The sequence below is a fragment of the Leptodactylus fuscus genome, chromosome 11 (genome assembly GCF_031893055.1).
Source record: "Leptodactylus fuscus isolate aLepFus1 chromosome 11, aLepFus1.hap2, whole genome shotgun sequence".
NCBI classification, from domain to species: Eukaryota; Metazoa; Chordata; class Amphibia; order Anura; family Leptodactylidae; genus Leptodactylus; species Leptodactylus fuscus.
The window spans coordinates 20,784,062-20,811,043 of NC_134275.1; the positions used below are offsets into that span (position 1 = coordinate 20,784,062).

At 42.7% G+C, this 26,982-nt stretch overlaps 1 protein-coding gene across 1 annotated transcript in view; it reads right to left on the bottom strand.

Moving 5' to 3' along the window:
- The window catches only part of ASTN2 (astrotactin 2), a 481,865-nt gene that overhangs the window by 387,363 nt on the left and 67,520 nt on the right, over positions 1 to 26,982 (bottom strand). Inside the window, exon 2 of the mRNA XM_075260063.1 lies at positions 10,994 to 11,181. Within this exon, the coding sequence (XP_075116164.1) occupies positions 10,994 to 11,179 (186 nt within the window). The 5' untranslated portion in view covers positions 11,180 to 11,181. The remainder of the gene's footprint in view (positions 1 to 10,993; positions 11,182 to 26,982) is intronic.

Here is a 26,982-nt window from a genome sequence, read left to right on the forward strand (position 1 = left end):
CACTGCCTCTCAGATCTGGCTCCGGCAATGAAACCACACAGACAGGGAAGGAGGGGCGGGCCAAACGGGAGGAGGAGGCGTGGTTTTCTCGGCAAGCTTGAAACCACGCCTCCTTCACCCGTCTGGCCCGCCCCTACTTCCCTGCCTATGTGGCTTCATTGCAGAAGCAAGATCTGAGAGGCAGTGAAGGAGGGGCGGGCCAGACGGGAGAAGGAGGCGTGTTTTCAAGTTTGCTTAGAAAACCACACCTCCTTCACCCGTCTGGCCCGCCCCTTTTTCTCTTCTTACATAGCTTCACTGCAGGGTGTCTCTTTCTATCCATGGATGAGATTAGATAGAATAGATAGATAGATAGATAGATAGACAGACAGACAGACAGACAGACAGACAGACAGACAGATAGATAGATAGATAGGAGATAGATGGATAGATAGATAGATAGATAGATAGATAGATGGATAGGATAGGATAGATTAGATAGATAGATATGTTCAAATCACCCCCATAGCCCTACAATACATATAAAACAAAAACATTACTGTGAAACACATACACATTTGGTATCCCTGTGTCCGAAAGCCCCCGGTTCTATTTACATTGGTGAAATATTATATTATTAGGTTATTAAATATTTCACCAATTTTTTTTCCTTAAAATTTTTTTTTTCCCTATTTTCCTCCTCTAAAACCTTTTGCGTCTTATAGTCCGAAAAATACGGTAATGTAAAATATAGGAGTGTGTACAGTAGATTCAATCTGAATGGATTGAATAATAATAATAATAATAATAATAATAATAATAATAATAATAATAAAAATTCGGCAATAACAAAATAAAATAACAGTTTTCCAGAAGCCAAAAACAGGAGTAATTGGAAAAAAAAAAACTTTTACTGGTCCTCTGTCCATTCACAACAGGTTTAAGCACCCCCTATAAAAGAATACTGCCAATATGTCATCAGTTACAACCCAATGAAATCAATTCTTGTCAGAAATGGAGTTGTAGGGTGCTGTCCTACAGTTAAAGGGAGTCTACAACCTCGCCCGAGCATACTCAAGTGCCTCCATCACGTTACAGAGTACAATACAGTGATACAAACCAGACCTTTGTTATGTACATAACTTTTGTAGGTTTGGAGAAAAACAATGTGGTAATGTTACGCAAATGAGTCAATTGGTGCACTGGGCGCGGACCTTCAACTTCCTGGAGCACTGCTCTTGCCACTCAATCCCCTACCATCTCCTGCCTGCGCCAGTGCAAGTCATTATAGTTGATCCTCCCACTGCCATGACATCCTACTAGAGCAGCAAAAGCAGTGCTCCCATGAAATCCCGCCTCTAGTGCACCCAATGCCTTATTTGCATAAAACTTTAAAGCTATTTTGCTCCAAATCTACAAAAGTGTCATACATAACAAAGGAATGTTGTATATGACTGTAACATCGTGGTGGACAGGGGCATAACTACCGTGGTGACAGCGGTAGCGGCTGCCACAGGGCCCAAGACATAGGTGGCAGGTTTTTTTGTTTTTTTTTAATAGGCCGTTACATGTAATGGGCCCTATTTACTTACTGAACCTGGCTCCTGCTCGCGGCCGCCGGTAGTTCCCCTTCTGCAAAGGTTGCTGTGAGCAAGAGCCAGAATCGGTAAGTAAGGCTGCGGGCCCACGAACCCCATAAACACTATCATTATACTCGGGGGTCTTTTTAGACGGGGGTCTATTCAAAAGTTCGCCATGAGGCCCCGCCTCTCTGAGTTTTGCCTCTGGTGGTGGAAGTTGACCATGCTTGTGATAGACACCTTTAAATATTATAACCACATGTTAATGGCCATATGGTTTTATGGAACATATTGCAATAACCTTAGGAATGGCGGGATTATACAGCTCTCATTGTAATGTCCCTCTTGTGGTCCCTCTTGTGGTGGCTTCAGGCAACCAAAACTGTATTGTTAAAGGCACTGTCTTGTCCCAGAAGAATGTGACCAAGTACTGTAAAGAATATTTCCCATCTCACAATCCCCTACAGCTCCAGTTTGGATATTTCTCGGACCCCAACCAGTCTATACATCTTTAGTTGTGGTTGGCTGAGTGGCCATTTTCTGTGTAAGGGCTCATTCACACGGGGACAGAGTGGGCATATTTTGGTACGGAATCCACATCATAATATGCCCCCTCACAATGGTGGTCTATGGTGATCTTTTTTCTGTGAACGGCAACATGCCGCTCACGGAAAAAAGAAGCGAGCTGCCCTTTCTTCAGGTGGATCACGCGGCTCATTGAACCGTGGCGTCCGTCTCGTGGCAGCACAACCCTACTAGGCCCATTCATTTTGGGCCTACTCCGGAGCGGGAAGCCCACGTTAAAATCAGGGCCAAAATACGCTATTCCATGGCCGTGTGAAGTAGATACTAGTGGGAAAACTGGGAAGTATCAAAACAAGAGTGGCCGGCAGTCAGTGAAATGAGTCCGATTTATTGTTTTTTACAGTATTCCGAGCCTTTTCTAAATAATCTCTGAAATATCTGGAAAACATACGAAATTATGATTAATACGGTTATTTTGTGCAGTTTAATCCTTAGATTCCAACAATATTTTGACCTCCCAAAGGGCCATTAACACAGTTCCACATTCTTACAGTGACGGCACCATGCGTCCAAAAGCACTTTGCATACATTTTATTGACATTATTGCTTACAATACAGATAACATTTGCGGTTTCACCTAATTTATATAAAAATTATAGCCAAAAAGAAGAAAAGAAAATGTAACATGCAACGAAATATACTGATCTACTTATACCGTGTAGTATCCATATTCTCTATAACGCATCTGTTTTGTTTGCGTCGCTATCCTTGACCCGCATAACACTAAACCAATATGCTTCATATTTCATTCTCCCATTTTCTCCCTGGTCATGCCATAAGCCTCTTCACTATGAAAGTATGCAGTCAGATGTTGTTTTTCATCTTCCATTGTCACTTTTTTAATAGATTCTACCCGGTGTTTGAGCAATGCTTTTGTCCCGTGGTGGCCTTTCCACCTCTAGCCTTTCCAGGAACATGAGCTGTCTCAGTCACTGTAACAAAAGTTTCCAATCTGTTGGCAAATACAATATGTACCCATTGTTTTAGGATCACTGTCAGCAAGGCTATATGAATTATGTTTTGTGACAGTATATCTGACAGGGTCATTGGGGAAGCTTTATGGGAAAAACAATACCTATCTCATCTCATCTATCTAGATATCTATCTATCTATCTATCTATCTATCTATCTATCTATCTACAGAGATCCTTTCACACATGGAACACTGTTTAGTTCCATGTTCCATTCCATCAGCCCCTCGAACTGTTTCATATCTAGTGGGCATGCCTCTACCTGAGATGCTTCTGGTTTGTAATGTCTAGTCCTCCACCAAGTAACAGGAGTATCAATCCCGGGACATCCAGTGTCTGTATTGCTATATGTTTAATATGTGTGGGGGAGTTAGCTCGGTAGCAGCAGTGGTGCGGACCCAAACAGTCAAGACAAGGACACAAAATAAGCAGCAAACTGGTTTATTTAGGAAAAAAAACTGTGCCTTGATTTCAGGCACAAAATGAGCAAAACAAAATACAGCCTTAACTTCAGGCAAAAATAAAATAAAAAAACCTGCTCGTCTGAGTGCTAACTAAATAGAACTAATAACCTAACTACCTAACTATACATGTGGTTTACTTCCAGAAACACGAACAAAACAGGAGCAATATAGTCTCACCGGACTCAGGGTTACAGGACAGAACCATACACCTCCTTTCACCTCATGGATCTGCCATGGAATGCAAGAGCCGCAGCCTCTTCTGGCCCAGTAATGAGCCAAGGATCTCCAGCTGGGCTGAGGCCTACTACAGATCTGTCCTGGACCACACATATGTCAGAAACCTTGGGGCTGATATATCTGGACTCCAGCACTCAGCCTGTCACCTTCTCACATATGACATAGTCCCAGTATAAAAAGTCCCTCACTTGTCACCTTCTACAAGCAGCTAAGATTGATTAACCCAAGACGGTGAAAGTCCACCAACCCCCTAACTTTAGTGGTGAGGTTTAAGGAAATCCCAATGACTCAACATATGTAGGTGCTCCCTGTCCAACCCCCGGAGGAAAAATCCTGCTATATCACCACCTTTTTTTTGGCTAACCTCACCTCATTCCCTGTCCTTGACCCTCTATCTGGAGTTGGACCAGGACCTTTGGTTCTACTCCCACCCTGCACACAGTATCTCCATACTTTTGTCCCTCTGTCTCTCCCTCTACTTACTTCTTTTTCCCTTCCATCCATGTTCTCCTCTTCCCCTCTCTTCTACCCCTATGTTGTTGTTCTGTCTAGTGCTCCCCTCTTCTGTTCCAATAATATGGCCTCTATAATTTGGTTGTGCTTTACAGGTGCATGCCTCTGATGTAGCCCAAGCTGATGTGCTGGACACCCCTCGGTCACTGTTTGATGTGCTTACACATGTCCTGGAGTATTTACTTAGTTTTAGACATTACTTTTATGTTTTCTCTTTTGTATCTTACTACTAAACCTTTGAATATGATTGGAAAAACTGGGGCAACACGGTGGCTCAGTGGTTAGCACTGTAGCCTTGCAACGCTGGAGTCCTTGGTTTGAATCCCTCCGAGGGCAACATCTGCAAGGAGTTTGTACGTTCTCCTCGTGTTTGCGTGGATTTCCTCCCATACTACAAAGACATACCGATAGGGAAAAATGTACATTGTGATCCCTATATGGGGCTAACAATCTACATAAAAAAACAAACTATCAGCAATAAATATAAAATTACAGTATAAGCCGAGTCTTTCAGCACAATTTTTGTGCTGAAAAAGCCCCCCTCGGCTTATACTCGAGTCAAGCAAAAAACAAATTATTATTATTATTATTATTTATTTTTTTATTTTTTTTGGGGGGGAGGGGTGTCTATGACCAGCCGCAATAGTAATGTATAGAATCTCCCATAAATAGTGAAAAAAAGAAGCTTTAAGAAAATATAATAAAAAAAATAAAATAACTAAAAGTAGTAAATCCCTCCTTTCCCTATAATATATATAAAAGTAGAAAATGACTGTGAAACACAAACACATTAGGTATCCCTGTGTCTGACAGTGCCCGGTCTACTGAATATAGGGGATCTGCAGTGCTCCTGTTCCGTCGGGAATGGGTTAATAGGAGCACTGCAGATACCTTATATTCAGCCAGGCTGAATTCCAAGTGGGGGAAAAAAACTCAGTCTTCAAGCTCAGGGAAGGGGCAGACAGACAACCAAAACACCCCCTCCCCTTCCCCAGCACCTACTGCACCCAAAAACTCTGACCATTTTAATTTTTAAAATTTTCCAGTAGCTGCTGCATTTCCCCCCTCGGCTTATACTCGAGTCAATAAGTTTTCCCAGTTTTTTGTGGTAAAATTAGGGGCCTCGGTTTATATTCGGGTCGGCTTATACTCGAGTATATACGGGTACGCATCATTTTTAATAAATTCCGTAGTGTACAAAGACGGATAAGGCGGAATTCTCGATGCGTTTGGCTCCTTCATTCTAACACCTGTAACTATGGGATGTTATTAAGGTGACATTTGCCTGATCATGAAGCAGCGCTCGGATGACTTTGACCCTGTCGAGCAATAAAAAGTACATTAAATGGTCGATTCTCTTGATGTTGAGAAAAACGCAGTTTAGTATTATTTGTATTTTGGTATCCTCAACCACTACTAGATTTACAGGGTTTATTGCAACCTTTATCCTCAATAAGCATCTCTCATGGAGAATAAAAAAGGATTAGAAACCAGTCTAGCAATAATATTACAGTAGAGAATTGAATTTTTATCTCCCTACTAAAGCTAACGGTAAAATTTCATTTTTCTCAGGATATGCATATATTTCATCCACCGGACAACAGGCTCTTTCTTATTTTTTGATGCAGTAAAAGCTTTGACATAACAAAAGCATCAATACCTATAAAAAGCAAACAAACGGCAATAACCCCTTGAGAATGCTTTGCTTTTTCACATGGTTATACCCCGTAATACCTGATTATATGACCGCAGGACTAGACCTATGCAGAGCTAGTGTTTCTCTAATGGCAAAGTGATATAGAGAAATCAGGAGCCTCTAGCGCTGGAGAGATACGGGCGGCGGTAACATAATATGTGTTTTGCTGTCATAGCAAACATGATTGGTATATTAGGTTCCTTGGTTATATTAGATTAATCTTGCATTTATTAGGTTTGTGAACTGATTGAAGTACATTAGAAACACAGAGGGAGACCGAGGGGCGATATGACTTCATAACATCACAGATCCTTATTACTCACGTAGAACTCTTTCTAGCGTATTCTACCGTACAGACCGATTTCGACTTGCTATTGTTCCTATTAGTTTTTATTCTTAAAGTGAACCTGTCAGGAATATTGTTGCTTCCTTATCTAAAAGCAGGATATAACAAAGTGAGAAAAGCTGAGCTGTGATACAGATATAGCAACGTTTAGGCTAGAGCCCCACGGGACGGAAACGGCACAAGAAAAATCAAGGTGTTTTACAATACGGGAAAGTGGATGGGATTGTAGAGAATGCTATGCCCACTTGGCAGTGAAAACCGCCATGTGGACACGCCGCGAAATCGCAGAAATGCATACAGAAATGCTGGTGGTTCCTCCATAGGTAAAATTGTAACAGAAAGTCCGCAGACAAAAACTCTGCAAACTTTGTGTTTAAAGCGCTGCGGTTTTTCCTGCAGTGCTTTATTGCTGCGGGACGTCCCATGGGGGCTTAGCCTTAAAGAGGACCTTTCATGGTCCAGGGCACAGGCAGTTCTATATACTGCTGGAAAGCCAACAGTGCACTGAATTCAGCACACTGTCGGCTTTCCCGATCTGTGCCCCGGGTAAAGAGCTATCGGTCTCGGTACCGTAGGTCTTTACAGTCAGAAGGGCGTTCCTGACAGTCAGTCAGGTACGTCCTTCTCCACAGCAGTGCCTATAGCTCTGTACAGTGTGAGCGGGGAGGAACGCCCCCTCCCTCTGCTCACAGTGCTTGCACATAGACAAGTATTATCAGGAGGGGAGGGGGCGTTCCTCCCCGCTCACACTGTACAGCGCGATAGGTGCTGCTTTGAAGAAGGACGTACCTGACTGACTGTCAGGAACGCCCTTCTGACTGTAAAGACCTACGGTACCGGGACCGAAAGCTCTTTACCCGGGGCACAGATCGAGAAAGCCGACAGTGTGCTGAATTCATTGCACTTTCGGCTTTCCATCAGTATATAGAACTGTCTGTGCCCCGGACCATGAAAGGTCCTCTTAAAAAGGGTGTCCAGGAATTGGACTAATCCCAGTGGAGGATGAGGAGGTGTAAAAATACAAGAAAAACCAAGTCCACACTAGTGTTGTAGCTCCGTTGTTCCCTTTGATACTTACCAGACACTGGCAGCACCAGGGACAGCTTAGAGCGGGTTCACACCTGCGCCCGGTCTCCGCTTTTGCAGGTTTCCATTTCATGCCCGAGAAACTGGAGAGGAGACGGAAACCAGCAGGCAGTTTTCAAACCCATTCATTTGAAAGGGTTTGTAAAGTGTCCGCCCATGAGCATCTTCTAGTCTCCATGGCGAAACCGTTTTTTTTTTTTTTTAACCAGACACAGTCGGATATGCAGGACTTTGTGTCCGGTTAAAAAAACAACAGTTTCACCGCGGAGACCAGAAGACACTCACGGGCGCTCATTCTTCATATGTTCCCTTACCCGGCTTCCGTGCTTATCACTGACTGTGGATTCACTGCTCAAATCTGTACTCTGGAGTCCATGCTCTGCTTAAACCCCCCCCCAATGAAGTTGATAAACAGGGTGAGAGGAAGAGGAGGAAAACATGCAGACAGAGGGACAGACAGATAACAAGGAGGACAAACAGGCAAAGCTCAGAACAATAATAAAATATAACTGTAGCTTCTAGTAAGTATTTTATCTCATCACAGAGCTAGATAATATTTTACCTGATAACCCAACTCTGTGATGAGATAAAACCATCACTAAAAGCTGCAGCCACATGTTGTTACCACTCTGCCCTCTGTCTCCTCTTCCTTCTCCATAGACTTCAATGTGCTAAAGCTCTTTAAGCTGTGTACAGTCTCCAGAGTACAGATCTGAACAGTAAATTCAGAAACATTGATCAGTGCAGTGGCAGGAAGGAGGGATTACTGATGCAGATGTGAACCAGGCCTAAGGCTCCTTTTAATACTAGCAAAGAGTGGGCACCTACAGCCAAAAACAACAAGTCCAAGTCGATTAGGGGCGCATTTGAAGGATCTTTTAAACAGCGTAAGATAAAATTGAACCGGGGGGGGGGGGGGGGGGGTAGGTTAACAATTCTATTCTATTTACCTGCATTATATCCCCTGTTCCTGTGCTGGGCCTTCCTTGGCCGCCGCTCTCTTTGTACACATCGATGAAACCACCGCAGTCAATAATTTCCGCAGTATAGCAAATAGCTACCACAGCTGTTGTTAAAGGGGCTCAATCATTGGGAAAAGTCATTTTTAGCTAAGCACATCCTTGCATAGCCTTTAGAAAGGCTATTCCACACCTACCTTTTGTATGTAAATCCCCTCAGTAGTTTTTGAATAAGCCCGTTTTTATTCACAGAGAATAGCAGAGAGGCAGCACACAGACACTTCCGGAGTGCACGGAGAAGGCTAATTAGCATGTGAATAAAAACAGACTTATTCAAAAGCTACAGAGGCGATTTACATACAACAGGTAGGTGTGAAATTGCCTTTCTAAAGGCTATGCAAGGCTGTGCTTATCTAAAAATGACTTTTCCCAATGATAGCGCCCCTTTAAGGTGTATTGCAGCTTTGCTCTGCTTTGCTCGGAGAGTTGAGGGTCTCAGTTCGGATCTTAAAACATTTGGTAGATCTCTAGGTTATATAAAAATTTTTTCTAAAACACGAGGTTCACTTTAAGGTCAAATAACAAGCCTTAGGGGTATTTTTACCTCTATCTAACTTGCTGTTAGGCGTTTGTAAATTTGCTGTGGGTGTTGCTGAAAAGATTCTGCCAAAAGGAAAAAAAAAAAAAAATCAAAAGAGAGGTGAGACAAAAAGTAAGACAAAAATAATGTTACCTTTATCCTTTGGTGGACTCTCACTGACACGGAGCAAGTTTTTTTTAGATCTGTCTTTAAAAGAAAACACGGGTTTCTTTTTTACAGAACCGATAGCAGTTCTATATGAAGAACCTTTAACCCCGAGGACTTCCCTATATTATGGAATCATCGGTAAAAGTCAGACCTGAGCTACACAGATGATGGTTAACACATTAAACCCTGCTCAGTCATTGGCATTAGCTGTGACATTTCTATTACACCATCCATATAACAACATAACAAAATCCAAGACAATGTAAAAAAAATCCAATCCAAGACCCATCTTTAGAGACCCTGGACAGTAGTACTTGCGCTTTGCATTAGAATCTTCATGACTACTATCTAACTTTAAAGGGGTTAACAGGATGTATCAATACAAAAACCTTTATATCAATACAAAACAGTTCCTAATACATCCTATTTAAAGGGATTTACCATTAAAGCAACTTTTTTTCTAATTACCACGTCGGAATAGCCTTAAGAAAGGCTATTCGTCTCCTACCTTTAGATGTGGTCTCCGTCGCGCCGTTCCTTAGAAATACCGGTACTTACCGCTATGCTAATGAGGTCTCGGCAGCAATGGGGGTGTCCTTCTTCTTCATCTGCCTCCTCCCCTTGTCTGTCGTCTTCTTTCTTCGTCATGTCTGATGCCTGCGCAGTCGGCTCTGACAGCGAGACCCTGTTAGAGCCGATTGCGCATGCTCAGTAAGGTCCGTATAGCTCTCCGATGCGCGAGTGAACTCATCCAGGCTATCGGAGGGCTGTACAGACCTTACTGAGCATGAGGAGTCGGCTCTAACAGGGTCTCAGAGCCATCTGCGCAGGCGTCAGACATGACGAAGAAAGAAGACGACAGACAAGGAGAGGAGGCAGATGAAGAAGAAGGACGTCCCCATTGCTGCCGAGACCTCATTAGCATACCGGTAAGTATTGGTATTTCTGAGGAATGGCGCGACGGAGACCACATCTAAAGGTAGGAGACGAATAGCCTTTCTTAAGGCTATTCCGATGTGGTAATTAGAAAAAAAGTTGCTTTAATGGTAGAATCCCTTTAAATTCAGCAGTTTATCTGATTTATTTTCAAGTCATTGATCACAGCTGTGATGTTTCATTTGCAAGCTCGCTACCCCTCCCTGTGAGCAGTTCAGCCACCAAAAGAAACATCACAGCAGCACGTGACCTCTTTGCCCCTTAAAGCCACTCGTGGGAGTGATGTATTGGCTGGTCGGATATGCGGAGGAGAGCGGCTACATGGACTGAAGAAGTGAGACAGGAGACAGACATTGACACAAAACAGACCCTTTAGCAGGAAGGGAATTTGCACACGGGAGAGTGGAGAAGTGGGGGGTAAACAGAGTGAGAGCAGGCAGATGGATCATGAGAAATGTAGTTTGTCCACAGATTTACTGTATGTAAATAACAGTGATTCAAGCAGCAGCAAGTAAAATAAAGGCAAGCAGAGGGTGCACAAGGGAATAGTGAGGATTTAGGACTGCTGTGGATGTATTTTCAGTTAATTTGTGGAAGCTGAATAACCCCTTTAAATTATACCGGTGAGTATGGTGTTATGTGAACATGACAAATAACACTATTTCTGACTATTAGGCAGGGACTATCTCTAGTTTACAGTTCACTGAACACTATGTACATAAGGGATCACTCACTTGCAAATAAGATAATAATAAACCATCCTGTAAAGCAAAATAGAGTGCATCTCCAAAACTGTGTCCAGCATTGAGACCTCCATGAATCTTGGCATGGAAATGGTTTAACCCATTGGTCATGGACACTTGTCACTCACAATACTGTGAAATCGCACTCACCATAACTGATACATGTAGAACATGTAGCTGCTCGTCAAGTTCTTGCACCGGCTCTTGCACTGTTGGGGGGGTGCTGAATGAAGTGTGTTCCCTCATACGTAGAGACACATGAAAATAAAGCGTTCCATTTTCCAGCCACTTCTGAGTCCAGTGTACAAGAGAAATGTCTTCACTACTTCCAGACATCTCTGAAAACACATTCAAATGAGATGAAAATGAATAAGTCATAATATAATGCTATTATATACATGTACATATACAGGTCCCCACAACAGATGTCTTGTAACTGACAGGTATGTGTCTGCTGCAACGTGAGGAGTCATCGAAATAAATGTTTAAGGCCGGGGCCCCACTCTGGAGGAGGAAAACTCTGTGAACTTTCTGTTCAAGGCGTTGCGGGAAGAACCGCAATGCGTTCATGCCACGGTTGTTCCTGTAGCGCTTTAGAGCATCGGTTCTGGCCCGTGGGACCTTAGCCTAAGGCTGAGGCCCCACGTTGCGGAAACGCAGCTTTTATTGTTGTAGATTTTGTTGCATTTTTTTGAGTCAAAGCCAGGAATGGATTGAGCAGAATGGAGTAGTCTAAGAACTTCCTATATATTTGCCATTCCTTTTGTAGCCATTCTTTGCTTTGGCTCAAAAAACTAACAAAATCTGCAATCTTCAGGATTGGATTGATATAATGGGTACTGCAGTGGCGTAACTAGGAATGGCGGGGCCCCGTGGCAAACTTTTGACATGCCCCACCAACTGACACTGACGTTGAAGACCTCGACCGGCCCCTCCTCCGCACTCCATTATGTCCCTTAGTGGCCCCTGCACACAGTATTATCCCCCATAGTGGCCCCTGCACACAGTATTATGTCCCATAGTGGACACCCATAAACAATTATTATTATTATTATTTTCAGACCCCAGAGTATAATAATCGGAGACCCGGGGGAATAAAAACATTAAAAAATACTGTTTCTTACCTGTCCCCCGGCTCCTACGCTGTCTTCTCCACTGCCGTCCTTCTGAAATGACGTCAGACGTCACATGACCCGGATGCAGGCCGGGTTCATGTGACGTCCAAGACGTCAGGAAGGAGGCCTGGCAGGATCGTGGAGAGGTAAGTAACAGTGTTTGTTACGTTCCCTTACCTCTCCAGGGCCTCCGATCATTATACTCGGGGGTCTGCAAAGACCCCTGAGTATAATGATAGTATTTGTGGGGCCCTTGGTGTCACTTACCGATCTCGGCCCAGACGGGACAGGATCGGCAAGTGAATAAGGCCCGTAACGGCCGATTAAAAAATAACAAAAAAAAAAACAAAAAACGCAGCGGTAGCGGCTGTCACCGGGCCCCCTAATGGCCCGGGCCCGGTGGCAGCCGCCTCCGCAGCCTCTACGGTAGTTACGCCCCTGGGGTACTGACATCTTACGCTGGTGCAGGGGACTCCAAGATCAGCGTACAGTACAGCAGTCTTCATAAATCCTACCCTCTGCCTTTTCTAGACCTCTAGCAGTACATTATGGCTATCATCCCCAACCCTCTGCTTACTCCACCTCGATCTACACAGTAAAGCAAAGCAACAACACATGTAATGACAATATTTCAGGATTTGTAACGCTACTCACAACAAATAAAATAAAAACATAACAAACTTAAGTTAACATTGAGTCAACAAGAATGGATTTGAAGATGTCATTTTCCGATAATGTATTCTTTTTAAGCCGCTTCTCAAAAAAACCCACTTGTATAGAAAACTGTAAAAAGTACAAAAATTCTTGAAAGACACACACGCCCTGAATTAGATTGGACTCCATCTTTTTACATCCCTTCTTTCTTTGGTCTGGGTGATTGTCATATTGATAGAAATGTTTGTTGGTAGTGATTAATATGTACAGATGGTAGACTTATAATGTATCACCTCTTGGATCTCTTCCAGGCGCCGCTTGCTTATTTTAATACTCTATTATTATCTTTTATCTGTGTATCAGAACCGTATTTTCTATTGCTCTACAGCATCTCCTCCAGATTGAACGCAATAGTGATAACACCACAGGAACACATATTGAAACAGTTAAGATGTTTCATCTAACTGGAGATTACAATAAAAAAGGAAATAAGATGAGTGAGACAAAAGGCTCATGGGTATCGGCAAGGATGAAAGTTGTTGCGGTAAACAAGGGATAACAATTTTGTGGAAAGGAGATGGTTCATTAGATGTTCATTACAGAACTGTGGGTGCTAAGTACCTGGAGAGCGGAGTAAGATACCATTCAATGGAGGGACTTATTACGTAAAGCTTTGTGTTCCGGTGGAAGGGAATCTGACAGCAGAGCGGAGAACAAAAGATACGAGAGGGGTGTAGGTACAAAGATGATACTTTTCTGTGAATCAATAGAAACTGCTTACCCGATAATAGTCATATCAGCAAAATGATACAGTCCTATGAAAAAGTTTGGGCACCCCTATTAATCTTAATCATTTTTAGTTCTAAATATTTTGGTGTTTGCAACAGCCATTTCAGTTTGATATATCTAATAACTGATGGACACAGTAATATTTCAGGATTGAAATGAGGTTTATTGTACTAACAGAAAATGCGCAATATGCATTAAACCAAAATTTGACCGGTGCAAAAATATGGGCACCTCAACAGAAAAGTGACATTAATATTTAGTAGATCCTCCTTTTGCAAAGATAACAGCCTCTAGTCGCTTCCTGTAGCTTTTAATCAGTTCCTGGATCCTGGATGAAGGTATTTTGGACCATTTCTTTCTACAAAACAATTCAAGTTCAGTTAAGTTTGATGGTCGCCGAACATGGGCAGCCCGCTCTCAAATGATCTGAAAACAAAGATTGTTCAACATAGTTGTTCAGGGGAAGGATACAAAACGTTGTCTCAGAGATTTAACCTGTCAGTTTCCACTGTGAGGAACATAGTAAGGAAATGGAAGACCACAGGGACAGTTCTTGTTAAGCCCAGAAGTGGCAGGCCAAGAAAAATATCAGAAAGGCAGAGAAGAAGAATGGTGAGAACAGTCAAGGACAATCCACAGACCACCTCCAAAGAGCTGCAGCATCATCTTGCTGCAGATGGTGTCACTGTGCATCGGTCAACTATACAGCGCACTTTGCACAAATAGAAGCTGTATGGGAGAGTGATGAGAAAGAAGCCGTTTCTGCACGTACGCCACAAATAGAGTTGCCTGAGGTATGAAAAAGCACATTTGGACAAGGCAGCTTCATTTTGGAAACAAAAATTGAGTTGTTTGGTTATAAAAAAAAGGCGTTATGCATGGCGTCCAAAAAGAAACAGCATTCCAAGAAAAACACATGCTACCCACTGTAAAATTTGGTGGAGGTTCCATCATGCTTTGGGGCTGTGTGGCCAATGCCGGCATCGGGAATCTTGTTAAAGTTGAGGGTCGCATGGATTCCACTCAGTATCAGCAGATTCTTGAGAATAATGTTCAAGAATCAGTGACGAAGTTGAAGTTACGCTGGGGATGGATATTTCAGCAAGACAATGATCCAAAACACCGCTCCAAATCCTCAGGCATTCATGCAGAGGAACAATTACAATGTTCTGGAATGGCCATCCCAGTCCCCAGACCTGAATATCATTGAACATCTGTGGGATGATTTGAAGCGGGCTGTCCATGCTCGGCGACCATCTAACTTAACTGAACTTGAATTGTTTGTCCAAAATACCTTTATCCAGGATCCAGGAACTGATTAAAAGCTACAGGAAGCGACTAGAGGCTGTTATCTTTGCAAAAGGAGGATCTACTAAATATTAATGTCACTTTTCTGTTGAGGTGCCCATACTTTTGCACCGGTCAAATTTTGGTTTAATGCATATTGCACATTTTCTGTTAGTACAATAAACCTCATTTAAATCCTGAAATATTACTGTGTCCATCAGTTATTAGATATATCAAACTGAAATGGCTGCTGCAAATACCAAAATATTTAGAACTAAAAATGATTAAGATTAATAGGGGTGCCCAAACTTTTTCATAGGACTGTATATACAGTAGCACATTGTACAGTTTTTGTTTGAAAAAATGGGTCTTATTCTGGATTAAAGGGAGTCTGTCAGCAGGAAAATCAGTATCTAACCAATGATAGTACCTTGTAGATTGGCTTCTAATTGTCCCTTTCTTATTCCACATGAGAATCAGGATTTTATTCTTATGCAAGTTACTTGAAAAGGGGCTTCAGGCCTGGTTCACACCTGCATCGGGGGAGTCCGCATGGGGACCCACCCAAACACACTACCACATGCATTAGCAAGCGGTGTGCAGTAAGAGCACATGGACCCCATAGACTATAATAGGGTCCGTGTGCTTTCCACATGGTCTCCGCATGAGTCATGCAGACTGAAAAGTAGATCATGAATCCATGCGGAAAGCACATGGACCCCATTATAGTCTATGGGGTCCATGTGCTCTCACGGCACACCGCTTGTCAATGCATTCGGTAGTCCATTCGGGAGAGTCCCCATGCGGACTCCCCCGAACGGATTACCGACGCAGATGTGAACCAGGCCTTAGGGTTGTAAGAAAGGCATCTTTGGGAAGTATACAAGCCACACTACAAGTTTGATACCAACTTTCTTGCTGAGAGATTCTCTTTAAAGGCTTCATGAATTTTCATTAAAAGTTGAGATATGTGAAGGGTCTTGTTAGGCAGCCTGTTCTATGACTGTATACCTCTTCATCCATGATATACTATCAGTATTCTGTTGCTAATAATCACATGATGGCTGAAACACAGTTTATATTGGTCTCTCAGACTTTGGGCATTGACCATAAGAGGCAGTCTGCCCCTCTCCCCTATCTATTACTGATATTGTTCTGACATATTGCCAGGAGTAACTGTACAATAGCAAACAAACAGCTGAGAAAAGCCCAAGTGACCATAGTATAGGTGATCCAGGAAAATGTGACTGCAAATCCAAGGCAAATACATACAGCTAATCACATGAACAAAATAAAAAAAACAATCTATGAGCACTGTAACCATACAATAACCCAGAATTAGAAACAAGTAAATATTAGACTTCTCTTATATTGTAAGCTGTGAGATCTGCAGAATGTTCAGTCCTTTGCACAGAGCAGTTTGCAGACTTGCTATGAGAAAGCTAACTCTTCCCATCTGCATTTACTATGTGAAAAGGGGAAAGCGCCTCCCCCTCACCTCACTGTGATCTCTTTTGCTTCTGTCCTTGCAACTAGGGAAGTACGTCCCTAGTAGCAAAGGAATCAACTGCGAATTTGGAAGGAGACTGAATTGTCTGAAAAATTAGTGACCATTTAAAGGAATATTTATATCAACCTTGGAAACCTTCCCCATCTCAATGACAGGAACTCCTGACTCCATCCTGTTTGTGGTGGCCAAGAATTATGGACACAGCAAGGTGTGTTATGCTGTTTCTGTAACCACCATAGAAGCGATAGGGTACAGAAACAGTGTAGCGCAGCAATCTCTCAAACTCCAGAAACGAATTGTAAAGTGAGATACATTGTGTCCAGAGTTCATAAGATACAGTGTAGCTTGCCATGCTACGTTGCATCTGTAGCTTACATTAATTTCTGTGGCCTGGTGGTCGGGACGTTGAGTATTCCCATCTCAACCATGACTTGTGGTTATATACCAGCGCCATGCATGCTAAAATAACACAACAATACAATGTATAAGTAATATATGGGCGACAGCACATGACAAAAGTCTTAGTCACTGAGGAGTAGTGCGACTATATAAAAGCACAAGGCTGCTGGCGGAGCAAATTTACATAGGTCACAGAACTCCGAGGTGACTTTTAATGTTCTTAGCAATTTACAGTAGGGGACATTAATCCTTACAATATAGACCTCAGAAGATGGAGCATCCAGTCTAGTAAAGATTGATATAAAAAGAAGGTCAGCAGCAGCTGACATGTGAGTTATGACGCTCTTCGGCAGCTTTTAAAGATACAGCTTCATATCATTCAGTCAGAGGATGACACAGAAGAATGAGTTCCTGTAAAAGCGAGATGTGATATGAGATATATAACTTGCCACTATATACATCTCTGCATACATATAAAAATATAGAAATGTGTTTCCATTGACAGGTATTATTATGTTCTACAGATCCTAAATATAAGTAGTATGCAGTGCCAAAATAATACCGCCATATAGTGCTCAAGTTATGTAACCGTAACATGTCGAAATGAAATTGCTATACTGTGCACATCTGAGAATAAGCAAATATTATTCTTCCCATCCCGTACAAGGATACTACGGTATGAAAATACTGGCGGGCATTTTATCAATCCTTTTGCCCCTTCTTTTTTTTAAAGAGGACCTTTCACCACTTGGGGCATATGCGGTTTTATACACCGGCTTTCATGTTCTGTGCCCCGGGGGAAGAGCTATTGGTTCCTCACCGCTCTTACAGTACAGCGCTATACAGTTAAACTCTGCAATGTTCTGGAGATATTTCATTTAGCCTCAGCATCCTGGACATGTCTGTAGTGGACGTACGGTCTGGAAATACTGAACCGTAATATGCACAAAAACATGTCCGCATTGAATCAGTATGGCATCCGCAATCACGGATCCTAAAAAAATTCCTTACACTGGTCTGTGCCACAAATGCGCCCAATTATAGCACATGATTCATAACTTGTGGTCCTTGAACAGGGCACAGAATACTAAATATGTGTGGGTTTAGAGATGAATGGGTTGTGGATAAAACTATGGTCATGTGAATGAGGACCTACCCATGTCTTTCCACTCTGTATTTCCTGTTGTCCATAGATATGGCGACTAGAGCAGTAGTCCTCGAGATGTTTGTTTCCCAAAACCTCCATATCTTACAGAAACAGTCCCACAAATTTACTGACAACCCTCAGCTCTGCTCAGAATGTGAACTTGGACCCCATGTACACGATGGAGTGTGAATCCAATGAGGAGCCGGGTTGGCAGCAGAATGCACTTGGATGACACTCGGAGTGATAGCGAAGTGAATTCTGTTATATATTCACCCCTATGGGGGCTTCTGAGCAAGACAAGACCTGCTCTATTTTCATCGGAACAGAACCGAGCATCGAACGTCCCCTTGGAGGAGCCTTGGATGGAACGCTCGGACTTGTGCTTGGAGTCTTAGAGGTGTTGTCCAGTTTCAGACAAATATTGAGAGACAAATGTTATTGTTTGTATAATTAAAAATTATATAAATGCCTCAGTACTGAGCTGTGACTGTAACAAGCTGTGTCCATCACATGACCATGGACTGTATATCACATGACCATGGACTGTATATCAAATGACCATGGACTGTATATCACATGACCATGGACTGCATATCACATGACCATGGACTGTATATCACATGACCATGGACTGTATATCACACGACCAGGGACTGTATATCACATGACCTTGGACTATATCTCACATGACCACGGACTGTATATCACATGACCATGGATTGTATATCACATGACCTTGGACTATATCTCACATGACCACGGACTGTATATCACATGACCATGGATTGTATATCACATGACCTTGGACTATATCTCACATGACCACGGACTGTATATCACATGACCATGGATTGTATATCACATGACCTTGGACTATATCTCACATGACCACGGACTGTACATCACATGACCTTGGACTATATCTCACATGACCACGGACTGTATATCACATGACCATGGACTGTGTATCACATGACTTTAGACTGTATATCACATGACCATGGACTGTATATCACATGACCTTGGACTATATCTCATATGACCACAGACTGTATATCACATGACCATAGACTGTATATCACATGACCACGGACTGTATATCACATGACCTTGGACTGGTTTTAATCCACTGTAAGTAAGCAGAATGAATGACAACAAAAAGATCTAGAAAACTGTGAGGAATTGATACAGAAAGTATATTTGAAAATTCTTCAACTTTTCATTATACAAACCATAACATTTGTCTCTCAAAATTTGTCTAAAACTGGACAAACCCTTTAAGTAATCCGTCTTAAGACCTCCACACTGGCGAGCAGTCCAGCAGAGACTGTTTACTTCGAGGGCTATTTTACAATCCTTCAAAATCCTTAATTCAATATGACTTGTACTACGTGAAGATCACAGCTCGAATTTCCATCGCTGTCAGCCGTTCTCATTTCTTCTACTTCTCAACATGAATGATTTCTGAAAAAAAGCCAGAAATACAGACACATAGAGAAGAAGTGAATCAGGCAGATAGCGGCGGCTTCCATGCCTCTGTTTTATGAAGAAATAATTCTGACTGTTGTCATACGTTCTTTATCAGCACGCTACCAAGTAATAAAGATGAATAACATGAAATATCGCATAGAAAGCAAGAGGAATGATGAGCGTGAATTAACTGGCATAAAAACCATCCCAGGTAACAATCTCCTCTCCCAAAATATATACTCTAACAGTAATACTGGTCATCAAACTAGGGGCCAAGGATTGCCAATGTGAACTGTAGCGTAATATCGTAATTCACATACAATATAAGACAGTGGAAAGTCTATAGTGGAGGTTAGAGAGATAAAGATATAGATAGTTACTCCGCTTTATTTGTTACTGTTAGGGTTGAGCCGATCTTCAGATTTCAAAATCGATTTTAAAATCCGATTTCCGATCATTTTCCAGCCGATCTTGATCCTGATCGTGAAATTTGCTCGATCTTTTCCGATCGGAATCCGATCCCGATCCTCAACCCTGGTCAATGCTTCTCTATAGGAAAAGTCACTTTTGGGGTTGAACCGATCTTGAGATAACCTCCGACCTCGATCCCACTGGAAAAAACCGGGTCGGAGTGCCGATCGTGATTGTGAAATTTACTCGATTGCCGATCGGAATCCGATCTTTTCCGATCCCGATCGCTCAATTCTAGTTACTATGCTTAGGAAAAAAAATCTGTTTACTGTCCTAGCTATGTATCTAACTAGCCTAGCCAAGGAGGAGTGGCTTCACAACACCACCCATGGCACACAACACCCTCAGGGCTAGTTCACACAGAGCCACGTCAGAATCCGGACCAAAATGCACCTGCCGCGGCTAGCCACAACTGTCGCAGCCTCCGAATGCGAGGCGGATGTCCACGGCTGATTCAGAATCCGCCTGAAGAAAGGGCAGCTCACTTCTTTTTTCTGCGAGTGGGAACAAACCGCTCGCGGAAAAAGGAAATGACCAGCTCCCATTGATTTCAATGGGAGGTGTTTTTTTTTAGTCGGATTCTGACGCGGATTCCGCGTCAAAATCCGTCCCATTTGACTCAAATACAGGGTTGAGCTAAGTTGACACTACTGCTGTTAATGTCTGTTGCTATCATAGGAGCCCCTCCATCTGTGTCAGTTCCCATTGATTCCAACATAAACAATACTTTCTTCCATTATGTTTGTAACAAAACATTTCTTCTATCTTTCTCAAGCAACAGACATTCCAGAGGACCTTTCACCACTTTCACCAATTATAGTTCTTAGCATCTGTTAATAGACTGGTTCCAGCACCGTTGGAATTTTCTCTGTAGCCCCCACCATTCCTGAGCAACAAGTGCAGGTAGTTTTGGTGCCTGATGTGCTATATAATCTCTGTAATGTCAGAAGGGCAGAGTCAGGCAGGGGGCGTAATTCAGAACTGCACTCAGAGGCAGCCAGTGTCAGAGTTCAGAATCACACCCCTTGTCTGCCTCCTGCCTGACAGTCCAAAGCCTAAATAGTATATCAAGGACCAAAACTAACAGCATTGATTGCTCAGGAACGGTAAGGGCTAGAGAAAAAATTCCTACTGTGCCAGTATCAGTATTAATTGTTATAAACTGCTGGACTTGTTTTAGGTGATGAAAGGTCCTCTTGAAATAACGTTAGTGTGAACCTAGCTTTAGCATACGCCTACGCCATGCTTCCTGTCTACTATTACTCATTAATCTTGTAGTCTTCACGGGTGGTTTAGTTAAACGGACACACTGCCTAAAAGTAATGTGTTCCATGTGCTCCATTATGGTATTCCATGTGTCAGTCTCTCATCTGTTCTTGCTGCTTCTATTCCAATATATCAGACTGGGGCCGTTGCCTGGAAACAGTGTGAATCAGGCTCTAGTGACACGCTTTCCTAGTTAAGTTCTATGGAGATCTATGTCATACCTGGCAATGCTCCTGAAATGTCCGGGAACTCTCCCAGACTCTCACAAGAGAGACATTGCACTTACTGCATATTTTATGTAGATGGAACTGAGATACTTTATCAATAGGTGAAGGCCCAGCATCCAAATATACATTGGGGGGGGGGGGATGGATCATGCAAGGACATGACCTCACCACGGGGGTATGGAAACAGGAAAAGGTGAGTGAGTATAAGAAAAGTTTTAATTCAATTTCCTTGTTGGCAACCAGTACCCCATATACAATAAAACATGGCCTAGAGATGACTAAAGACTCGGGGAAGTGCTGCCAAGTATAAACACCTCCCTAAACCATCCCCGACTTGTCATTAGACTCATTTTTATTACATAATATATTATAAAATTTAAAAAAAAGTTACGGGTGTCAGAATACGGTGATTTTTTTTTTTTCTTTAGGAGGTTAAAAATTAAAAAATATATAAATTTGGTATTACCGTAATCATATCAACCCACAGAATACAAGCGCCGTGTCATTTTGACTGCACAATGAACACCTTAAAAACAAAGCCTATAAGAAAGTCAAATAAACACAGTTTTTCTCTAATTTCACTCCATTCTGACTTTTTTTTCAAGCTTTCCTGTACATCATATGGAAAATTAAATGGTCCTATAACAAGTACAATTTGTTCTGCAAAAATTAAGCCCTCATATGTGAACGGAAAAATACCAAAATGAAGAACATTTCTATACACTGGCCATGTTATTGCAAAACCGAGCTGTCCGTTTACTACTCCATTGTCTATGCATCAGCTGCTCATAGCAGCCAATTGGTGCCGACGTTTGGTAGAAATCCTGGTTTTCTTCTGTATGCAAATGAGTTCTCTTGCAGCACTGGGGGCGGGTCCCAGCGCTAAAACAGCACTGGGGGCTTCCCCAATGCTGTGCGAAAACTCTCCAGCGCCACCTCTATCTTCACCCGGAACGGCCTCTCCCTGCGTCTTTTTTCTGGAGCTGGCTTCAAACTTCTAGGCATGCGCAGTCAGCTCTGGTGACCTAGGCTTAGCATAGGGATTTGTTTTTTTAGCCTGAAAATGAATAGGAATTAGCTATAGCATGACCATGTGACCAACAGGTGCGAAGTCACTTCCTGAGAAGATGAAACGGAGCTTGGTATCATAGACAACCTCTTTAAGGCCCCTTTCTACAGGTGTTACGCAGTCCATAATGAACAACAATCATCTTAAAAAATAAGTGCTTGTTGGAAGTCCAGGGTGATAACCTGTCCATAAATTTACATCACCGTCAGTAGCACATCCCCTTCTTACATGGGGAGATGCTGCTGACCATTGCGCATTGTTCATTTTGCAGAAAATTTGCGATTAATTGACAGCAAATTGCTCGTAGTATAATGGGGGAAATGATGAGAAATAAATGCTCTAATAAATGAATATTCTTGTTAATTGGCATGGTAATGGAGCCATTTAAAGGGATTCTATCATTAAAATGCAATTTTTTGTCCCTAAGATGTAGGAATAGCCTTAAGAAAGACTATTCTTCTCCTACCTTTAGATGTCCGTGCCGCCGTTCGGTAGAAATCCCGGTTTTCTTCGGTATGTAAATGAGTTCTCTCGCAGCACTGGGGGCGGGCCCCAGCGCTCAAACAGCACTGGAGGCTTCCCCAATGCTGTGAGATAACTCTCCAGCGCCACCTCCTATCTTCAGCCGCAACGGTCTCTCCCTGCATCTTCTTCCGGCGCTGGCTTCAAACTTCTAGGCTTGCGCAGTCAGCTCTGCTGTCGGGCCTTGGGCAGAGCGGATTGCGCATGCCCGCGGTAATTTTCCTGTGGCTGTTTACACAGTAAACTGGTGTAAGCGGCCATTTTCTTGTGGCTTCTTTCACAGTAAGCTGGGGTAAGCGGCCACAAGAAAATGTCAGAGCCTACGGTGCATGCCTAGAAGTTTGAAGCCAGCGCCGGAGCATTCTCTTGCAGCATTGGGAACGCTCCAAGTGCTGTTTGAGCGCTGGGGCCCGTCCCCAGTGCTGCGAGAGAACTAATTTGTATACAGAAGAAAACCCGGATTTAGAAGATATCTAAAGGTTGTTAAGGCTATTCCTATGTGTTAGGGACAAAAAATAGCATTTATTGATATAATCCCTTTAAAGGGGACCTTAGTTGTATCTTACAATCAGCCTATTCATGCTGTACAGACATGTCCACACTTAACTTGCTTCTAATATGGTTAAAGATTTATCTTTACACCACTTCAACACAATATCATGACTTGCTATCTCAATCCTTGAAAAACTGCAATCCCCCTCCCCACTGAGTGGCCATACATAGACACAAATAGAAGAGTTAGCATATTAGGCTCGGTTCACATCTACGCATGGGTCTTCATTTTTCAGGACTGCAGGAGTACCTAAATGATGGAGGACTGGATCGCTAAAACAGTGGTTACCCGCAGACCCCATAGACTATAATGGGGTCTGCCAAGTGTCTGCCATTGTTATACTGTAATCGGCAATTCTATATGAATAAATTCACATGGAATTACATGTGATTTGCACAGGTAAAAGGCAACTAGATGAGGTTTCACGAATTCTCATTCACATCAAGCAAAAATTTTTAACCTGCGGAGCCAATTTTAAAATCCATAGTATGTCAATTACATTGTATTGTTTGCAGATTTCTCAACGCTGATTTCAATGGAGAAGTAAAATATGCAAAGAAAGTCTAGCAATATAACATTGTGGATTATGCTGCCACAGTAAGTATGTATGGGTGGGCGGTAAAACCAATGGGAAAATGCACCAAATCCATCAAGACATCCTGTGTATGATGTGTGGCAATGACTGTATCTGCAGAAAGCATGTTCACCTACCCAAATGCGTTGGGCATGTTCAGGTTCAACTTGTCCGATCCTTTTTTCACATAGGAAATAAACTGCTCCCACAGCAACCATTGAGAACAGATCATGCATGCATGTGTATGGGAATTTTGGGGTATCTGTAAAAAAAATTAACTGACACCTGACGGATCCCATTTTAGCCAATGAATTCCCTTGGGATCCATTTTCTGTCAAAACACAGACCATTTATTAATTCTTCTGGTCCTGCAACAGATCAGAAGAGTAAAGTAGATGTGATCTGAGTCTTAAAGGGATTCTATCATTAGAATCCTTTTTTTAGGCCTACCACGTCGGAATAGCTTTAAGAAAGGCTATTCTTCTCCAACCTTTAGATGTCTTCTCCGTGCCGCCGTTCCGGTGATATTCACGGTTTTCATCGTATACAAATGAGTCTCCAGACAGCACTGGGGGCGGTCCCCCTGGGCTGAAACAGCACTGGGGGCAGACCTCTCCAGTGACGGCCTCCATCTTCTTCTTGTGATCGCCTCTTCTCCACATCTTCAACCAAAAGCGCCGACTGCACATGTGCGGCGGCCATTTTCCTCTGGCCAAACAGACAATTGCGTAAGAGGCCACAGGAAAATGGCTGCCGCACATGTGCAGTCAGCGCTTTCGGTTGAAGACACGGAGAAGAAGATGGAGGCCATTGCTGGAGAGTCTACAGGCAGCACAAGAGATGCCCCCAGTGCTGTCTGGAGACTCATTTGCATATGGTGAAAACCGTGAAAGGCGGCGCGGAGAAGACATCTAAAGGTAGGGGAAGAATAGCCTTTCTTAAGGCTATTCCGCCACGGTAGGCCTGAAAAAAAGGATTCTAATGATAGAATCCCTTTAAAGGTGTATGGTCACTTTAAGGTATAGCATAAAGGACACAACCTCAGTGATTATATTTCATCAAGTCTAAGTAATGCTATCAGGTTTATACGGTTGATATAAAGATACCGCATACATGATCCAATGCTGTATAATATTATCACTACCATTACTCCAAGTAAAAGCCATTTAGAAGTGACCGACGGGATTTTAGAGAATTTCAAATTCAGATTAACACATTATGTAAAAAAAATATTACACTGATATTTCACAGGCTGTCTTAAAATCTCATCTCGATGCCAAAAATTCTAACTAATGACATCACTTATCCTGTACCAGCTTGTATTACAATGCAGAGCTGCATTCATAATTCTGCAGGTTGCTACTCAATAAAGTTGGAAAGCAAACCCTTAATTCGGCTGAGCTTCTAGAATGGATAACGTTAGATTACCCGTTCCTACATTAAAAGAGTCGCCAACGCCATTAAGCTACTCATGACGTGTTGGAGGGGACATTACTGACATAATAAACATACAGCGCCCTTGTTGTTTCATGGTGCAAAGTGACTATGAGAGTCAACTTTTGAAACTTTAGGCAATTTGGTACGTCTGTGCCAGTCAATGCACCAATTTTGTTACATGACACCAGATATAGTCTATGGATGATCCGTGAAGATTTTGAATCTCAGAACATAAATTAACATACATTAACCTCTGTGCAGATATCAAGGTAAGAAAGATGCTAGACGATTTCAGCTCTGGAGAAGGATAATTGTGAATTCAGCATGGGCTATAATTTACGTATATTTATACGTATTAGAGTATGTATACATGGTTACTAGAGAGTACTTCTAAAGAGATTTAAAGCATAACTAAACTTTCGGACAATTTTTGGGCAGTATTTGTGTCATGAATAAATTTTGTAATATACTTTATTAACCAATTTTGGATCAATTCAGTGTAAGGGTGCATTCACACTGAGTAAACGCTAGCTTATTCTGAACGTAAAACACGTTCAGAATAAGCGGCGTCTAAAGCAGCTCCATTCATTTCTATGGGAGCGGGGATACGAGCGCTCCCCATAGAAATGAATGGGCTGCTTCTTTCACTCCGTGCAGTCCCATTGAAGTGAATGGGGAGTGCCGGCGTATACGGCAAGCTCTGCTCATGCCGGAGCGTACACGCCGGCACTCCCCATTCACTTCAATGGGACTGCACGGAGTGAAAGAAGCAGCCCATTCATTTCTATGGGGAGCGCTCGTATCCCCGCTCCCATAGAAATGAATGGAGCTGCTTTAGACGCCGCTTATTCTGAACGTGTTTTACGTTCAGAATAAGCTAGCGTTTACTCAGTGTGAATTCACCCTAATCCTGCATTTTTTTACTCTTTCACAGAGTTGTTTCTGCCCCTCACTGAATGTAAGAAAGTAACGCGCTGCGCATTCAGTGACGTATACACGTGTCAGAGTGTGAGTGCTCAAAACAGATCCCATTCACTTCAATGTGTGCCGGCTTACGCGTGCTACACATTGAAATCAATGGGAGGCTTTTTAACCCATTGAGCGTGAGCCGACACACATTGAAGTGAATGGGATCTGTGTTGAGCGCTCGCACTCTGACACGTGTATACGTGTCTGAATGCGCGACGCGTTACTCCGTGGGAACGGAGCCTTGATGAGTATTGAGTAGGGGGCTGTAGTAGAGAAAATAATTCTGGACCGCTCACAGACTATGTATGTCTATGGATGTCTTATTCTGCAAGGACACAACGGTACGTTCTTCCAATTTACTGTAACTACAGCTGGAGCTCGCCTAGAAAAGGCAGGGACGGTTTATCACCATCCCTGCCTTCCCTGATCACTGTGTAGCTATGGGCGCCTCCATGATGCGGCTCCCTTCTGACCCTGGCCATCATGTGATCCACCGGGATCAGAGTCTGTTAGCGCTGCTGGGACCTACAGGACCCAGATCAAGCTCTATCATTACGTGCAGGAGGCTGTAATCGTCGTGCAACTAGGGCTGAATGTTTCAGCCCCAGTGACAGGGGAAATCAGCCTCCTTCCCCCCTCACAAAAGTGATACGATGTCCCCAAAGGTCTATTATGACCTT